Source organism: Harpia harpyja, chromosome 2 (assembly GCF_026419915.1).
Source record: "Harpia harpyja isolate bHarHar1 chromosome 2, bHarHar1 primary haplotype, whole genome shotgun sequence".
Classification (NCBI taxonomy): Eukaryota; Metazoa; Chordata; class Aves; order Accipitriformes; family Accipitridae; genus Harpia; species Harpia harpyja.
The window spans coordinates 24,538,804-24,545,162 of record NC_068941.1 but is presented as its reverse complement, the minus strand read 5'-3'; the positions used below and the strand labels follow the sequence as shown (position 1 = coordinate 24,545,162).

General features: G+C 54.9%; 1 protein-coding gene across 1 annotated transcript; it reads left to right on the top strand.

Annotated features, from left to right (window-relative positions):
• The first annotated feature begins 702 nt into the window (after positions 1–702).
• LOC128134733 (dentin matrix acidic phosphoprotein 1-like) lies at positions 703–5,349 on the top strand. Its single transcript, XM_052772809.1, has 5 exons — positions 703–1,474; positions 2,323–2,396; positions 2,497–2,544; positions 3,025–3,279; positions 3,439–5,349. The coding sequence occupies exons 1-5, from the start codon at positions 1,450–1,452 to the stop codon at positions 4,699–4,701; spliced, it is 1,665 nt and encodes a 554-aa protein (XP_052628769.1). The 5' UTR covers positions 703–1,449; the 3' UTR covers positions 4,702–5,349.
• Positions 5,350–6,359: the final 1,010 nt, after the last annotated feature.

The window sequence follows — 6,359 nt, the reverse complement described above, 5'->3', positions numbered from 1 at the left end:
AGGCCAGGAGCTGTTTGCTGCTGAAAGTGAACTGTGTTTCACAGGCTTCCCCTGCCACGGTGGCTCCCCAGAGTGGGGCTCTGCTGTGTGAAGGCCTCTTTCTTCTACCCAGGGCAGCAGAAACACCTCCTCCCACCCAGGGAGGACGTGCAAATGCTCCTCACAGCACATCAATGCTGTCATTTACACTTCTCCCCAATAAAACACTCATAGGCACCCTCCTCCTGGCCCCCTCACCTGTGGCTGTGCCCATCACCTGCGGCTTGGCTGTGGGGAGTACCCAGCTTGCAGAGCAGAGATTCATTGCCTGCTTCAAAGCAACCTATTTGCACTTGTGGCATGTTTTTATTAGCAGAGAGGGGGTGTTGCAGGCATGGAGTATTTAGCAATGCCCAAATACAGGCAAGGAAGTTGCCTTCCTTCCACCCAGGTTAGGGCAGAGGGAAAAGCCGGGTGTACAGCTGGGATGTGCTGGTCCTGTCCTAAACTGCTTGGGCAAAGAGGTGCAGTTGCACTGTGTCAAGGTGTGTGCATGTGTGCACACGTGGAGGTTTGCAAACTCCCTCTCCCATTATCTGTGAGTGAGTAGGGGCTATCTGCACTGCTTCCTTACTGCCTTGTTTGGAGTAGATAATTCATGCTACACCAAGAAACCCTAGGGTATATGTGGAGTGTGTATGTGTATTCATATATATAACATGCCCATGTGTATACATGCCCATACACCTGTGCACGTGTTGCCCATGTTTTCCAGAGCAGCAGTTTCATCCCCTGGCCAGCAGCTGGAAGAAGTGCTGGGGGTGCTACACTCCCTCTGTACAGGGGGTGGGATCCTCCCTGCGCACCTCCATTTAGTATTTCCTTTCTCCCTTGTAAGAGTGCGTGTGGGCATGAAAATAGATATGTCCTCTCCTCCTAGCACAGCGTTTTGTGCTCCTGCCCCAGGGTGCTGGGGGAGGCTGAGTCCCAGCAGGTGAATGGTCCCACGTGGGTTTCAGAATCCTGGTGCATGGCACAGGGCAAATGCCGCTCTGAAGTGCATGTATTAGAAGGATGCCATCCCCGGGATGGGGTCTGGTGCTTGGCGTGGGTGACGCTGTAGTTGTTTGTGTGTGTCATGGCGGGAAGTGTGTGAATGGAATAAATTTAGCAGTCAAAACACAGGGCCGGCACAGTTGGTCATTAACTGCCAGCCCGTCTCGTCATCCTGCAACCACAAGGAGCTTTTTTTAGGGCTGGCGTCCCGGCGGAGGCCAGAGGAAGCGTGGGAGGCCAGTTCCCGGTGACACCTCCACGCGTGGCAGCGCTGCCCGCCGGTGCCATTGGCTGCCCCCTGCCTGGGGCTGGCGCCAGCCAGTGGTTAAATGCCCGTGCGGCCACGCTGGGGCACACAGCCCGGGGCATCCCAACACAGGCAGCCAGCTCATCCCATCCCGAGCACCAGAAGAGATGCCAGCTTGTACCACACCTCAAGGTAAAGGTTTTGGTTTCTTTGGGTTGCTTTGGCATTGCATGGAGTGAAAATGGCAACGTCTGGGGACAGGGGTTGTAGATTTCCCTGTAAGTTTTGGTACAAAGCAGGAGAAACTTGTAAGCTGGCATGTAGGTGTTGCTTCGTAAGGGAAGAAATGAGGAGTGTGATACTCCGCTCCAGTGCGTTTCGGGTGCAGGCTGATGTGCAGTGCGGTTAGTGTGCCCCACGGGGATGCAGTGCTGGGCTGCTTAAGAGACTTGGAAAATGAAAGCAGAGCTGGAGGAAATCCCCCCGTTGCTATACCTGCCTGTGCAGGCAGCAGTGCCGCTGGGATGCCAGACTGACCCAGAGACCGCTGGGGATGCAGCTCTCCACAGGGTTATCTTACTGGGGTGCTCCACTTTGGGATGGCGGGAGGTCTTACAGGGCTGTGGCGACCGCACCGGGTGGGAGGCGCAGCTCTGCAGCCGGCGGTCTCATGGTGCTGCCCATCTGTGGTGCCAGCTCCTGTCATGGTCACCGAGCTCAGCTGGGTGTTAGGTGATATTACTGCAGGAACAGGGAATTATGGAGGAACTTTCCTACTCTTTAATAATGCTTAGACAAAAAATCTGCAAGAACACGGCCAGGTATTTCAAATCCCAAACTAAAGGGAAGTTCCTACACAGGACATGCCAGGAGGTGGCACGAGGACAATCCTTGGCTTGTTGGATGACGTGCCAGGCTGAGCACCATGTGCCAGCACAGCAAGGCTGTATCAGTTGAAAGGGCTTTGTGAGGCCAAGTTACAGCCAGGGGCACGTGCAAAGCTTTGCTCTAGCGTGCAAATACTTTGCTTCCTGTTGCAGCCACAGGGACCAAAACCGCCATGAGGGCCACGTTCCTGCTGCTGCTCCTCTGGGCCGTAGCCTGCGCTCACCCTGTAAGTACCCACTGGACAGGTACTCAAACCCCAAACCTCAGCAGTTTCGCCCAGCCAAGGCACATGGATCACTGATGAGATGTCTCCTGGATGTGTTTAGGTGCCTGGCCGTGAGCCCGCCCGCCTCCATCGCAGCACCCAGCAGGAGGTAAGCTGGGGGGGGGGGGGGTGCCCCAGTCCCACAGGTGGCAGCTGCTTGCAGAGCAAGTCTGGGATGGGGAGCCAGCTGGCATCTTTGGACCAGGCACCTGGGGGAAGAGCTGCCGCTTCTGCCGGTCTTTGAGCTTTGCCCATCTACTCAGTCTTTTCAAGCTGGGTTGGTTTCACATCATGTCGCCTTGCCTCCCTGTGAACATTCCCAATTCACCTGATGCATTCTGCTGTGTTGGTCCTGAAAAAGGAGTTTCTGTGCTCTGAACCATCATGGTTTGGGCTTTTCTGGGTTGTCCTTTTGTTGGTGGCTACTTTTTTTTGCATCAGCAGAAAAAACTGGAGGGCTGAGATGTGAGCAATGAAAAAGGCTTGAGCACTTGCATGGCTTAGAAGTGATGTATCATCCTGCCACAGTAACAGTAAACGTGCAGTAGTGTTTAATAAACCAAAGCACCATGTCATGTTTTGCCTCCAGGACACAGCAAGTGAAGATTACCTCAACAAGCTGGGCAACCTTTTGGGTGGTGGAGATGGCAGACATCCTCCGGCCAGTGCAGAGAGAGGGGACAATGCCCTTGCTGGGGACCCGGCAGGTGGGAATGCCGTGGGCGAGGAGCTGGGTGAGCATGGTGGCCGAGAGAAGGGAGACAGAGTTGGGGACACTCAGCGCCTGAACTGGGTGGACCACAAGGACACAAGTGCCCGGGATGGGAACAGCCTTGGTTTCCTGGTAAGTGAGCGGAGAGGGGTGTTTTGCTCTGCCAGGAAAGCACACTTAGCCCCAAATCTGGTGTTGGTCAGGGTAGTGCTTGGCCTGCATGGTGAGCAGTGCCAATAGTGCCTGTGACTTGCAAGCCTTTGCATTTGTCTTCATTTGTCACCTCCATAGGAGGAGGATGCACGTGATGCTGATGATGGTGACAACAGAGAGCACCATGGCACTGGAGTCAATGGGCTTCCCTCCCACGCTGGCGGGCTCCTGGATGAGGAGGATGACAGTGGGGATGACACCTTTGATGTGAATGGGGAAGAGGAGGGGAGTGAAGGTCCTACTTACATGGCTGGTGCCGATGGGGCAGGTGAACACGACCATGATGCTGGCCGTGGGGACGCCAGGGCTGGCAGAGGGCATGGTGACAGCAGCAGCAGTAGCAGCAGCGAGAGCACTGGGGCGGACCACTGGCAGTATAGGAACTACCTCAGCAGCCGGTATGAGCGGACCTACAGGCAGGGAGGGGGCAGTAGCAGCAGCCAGGAGGAGGAGAGTTACGACTTTGAGGACGAAGCTATGCAGGGTGATGACCCCTCCATCTTCGATGGCCCGGGCAGCAGCTACAAGGGGCGCCGTGCTGGTCCTCATGCACTGGGGAGCAGCCGAGAGAGTGGCTGGGGGGCTGGCTCCCACCGCTGGGAGGATGGTGACAGCAGGTCCCCAGAGGTGGAGGACACTGACTCAGGAGAAGACAGCCTGTCCACAGAGGACAACAGTCAGTCGGAAGAGCCTGTCACCAGCCAGTCAGAGGAAAAGAGTGCCAGCCGCTCCGAGGAGGACAGTCCCTCCATGGAGGACGACGGCAGCAAGTCCAGGGAGGGCACTGCCGAACAGTCAGACGAAGAGCCAGGAGAGTCCCCGGAGGACATCTCCCAGGAAGTGGTGAGCACGTCGAGCGAGCGCAGTGGTAGCCGGTCCCAGGAAGGGCAGGAGGACCGGGAGTCTGCCAAGGACAGGAGTGCACCATCCGCACCTGACAGTGAGTCCGGGGAAGATGAGGGTGACCAGAGCCAGTCCACAGAGGACACTGTGGAGCCGTCAAAGGAGGATGAGAATGACTCTGACCCTGATGGGGACATGCCAAGCACATCAGCAGAGAGCCAGAGCGCATCACCGGAAGATGACGGCAGTCAAGAGGATAATGTAGGCGAGGACAGCAGGTCCACAGAGAGCAACAACAGCGAGTCCCAGGAGGAGGAGGAGGATGATGATAAGGACGAGAGCCACTCCCAGGAGGATGCCACCCGTGAGTCCAGCAGCCGCGGGGATGACAGCTCACTGCAGAGCCTGGAGAGCAGGAGCCGCAAACGGTGGCCGGGTGCCTACCACAACAAGCCTGCTGCTGACTACGATGACAACGACTGCCAGGATGGGTACTGACGTGTGCCTCACAGCCTCGTCGGTGCTGGGGGGTATGGGGGGAGGAGGGGTTTAATTTATTTGCTATATAGCCTGGTTGACTTCTTTCTGAGAAGATGCTGTGGATAAAACAGAGGCAGGTTTGCCAGGGCTCAACCTGGGCACAACTACACAGGGTGCAAAGTGGGGGGTTATGCCAGACTCAGGGGAAAATGCCAAACCACAGCAAGAAAAACCATTTCCTATACCAAACCAGAGAGCAGCTGAGAGCTGTGAGTGCCAGCAGGGTGATGCTGCCTGCTTGCCACAAGGGCACAGTGGTGGCTCGGCTCTCTGGGAGCCATGCCTGAGCATGCTGGGCAGAAAGATCCCTGTGTTCACCTCTTGTATTTACCTACCACTGCCCTAAAAGCATCTGCCCAGACTCCAATGGGAGCTTTCCGTTAGCTACATGTCCTGCACATAAGCAGCAAAAGCTACAGCTGGTGTGCACACGCCGTGCGTGGGCTCAGCGGTGTGTGAAGTACCACTTCAGAATGGGGTGTATGTAATATTTTGTAAGAAATGTACAGAAAACATTATATTGTATCCTTTTTGCACTTGTATTTCAAAGCTGAAATGTACCCTGTTGATTTCTTTAATTACCATTAAAACCAACGAACTCCACAATGGTGTGGTTTGAGGTGTTACTGTTTTTCTCTCCTGGGGGGGTCGGGTGCTGCAATTTGGGATTGGACTGGAGGGAGCGGGGAGCAAAGGGCAGGCTGTTTGCATGGGGAGCCGCAGCATGCTGGGGTGAGGGGGAAAGCAGAAGCTGAGGGGTGTTCCCAGCCCCCTATTTCCAGGCACCTGAAGGGCCACCCCTGCCCCTAGGTGACCCAGCAGTGACATTGAAAAGCTGGCTAATGACCCCAGCAAGCTGGGCCTGGGGCTTTGCTATATTATGGCCATCACCTGCTGCAGTGTGAGCAAGGGTTGTTCTGCTCTTCCTGAGGTGCTGGAAAGGAGATGCCCCAGGGCATGGGGGCTCTCCCAGACCACTGGTTCTGGGTGCCCACAGTGGCCCCTGGTGCCAGGTGCCCTGCAGCAGAGATGCAGGTGAGCAGGGCAAAAGGGGTTATTGTGGGCTGGTACATCATGGGTAAAGCCTCTTTTACTCAGTGTGCCTTTTATTTTTTTTTTTCTCCTACCAGCAAGCAAGTAAACAACACATTATTTGTTTAAAATCCCATCCAGGCCCTTCTTTCTTGTTCATGTGTGTATGACAAGCTGTACAGCATGGGTATCGATGCTGATGGAGGAAGCTGCGGGCTGTTGCGTAGCTGCACAGTTTTACAGTATGGAGTTGTGGCTCTGCAGGGGACAGTCTCCAAGGGGTCAGTGCGAGTGGGTGCATGCCTTTCAGCTGCCTGGGGTCAGTGGTGTCATTGTTGGGCATTGCAATACTGAATTCAAGAACCAGTAAAGAAATTAAATAATTTTTTACTACTTATAGCAAAACTGCACTTAATTTGTAGACTCTTACCACCACTACAAAAGCTGGGAGCTGAACAGCTTCTGGTTTTAGTGGACTTTATGTTTTAATTTCTGCCTTGTATAACCTTTTTCTGCTTCTGTATGAGATCAGCTCTGAAAAGTGCAGCTTCCCCATGCCGCTGCCCTGGGAACAATCCTCTTTC

Bases quoted from the DNA above. Each gene is read 5' to 3' on its own strand.
- LOC128134733 (XM_052772809.1), top strand. From the start codon at position 1,450: ATGCCAGCTTGTACCACACCTCAAG. The intron at 2,397-2,496 runs GTAAGTACCCAC...GGATGTGTTTAG, and splicing joins CCGTAGCCTGCGCTCACCCT to GTGCCTGGCCGTGAGCCCGC. The intron at 3,280-3,438 runs GTAAGTGAGCGG...TCACCTCCATAG, and splicing joins GGAACAGCCTTGGTTTCCTG to GAGGAGGATGCACGTGATGC.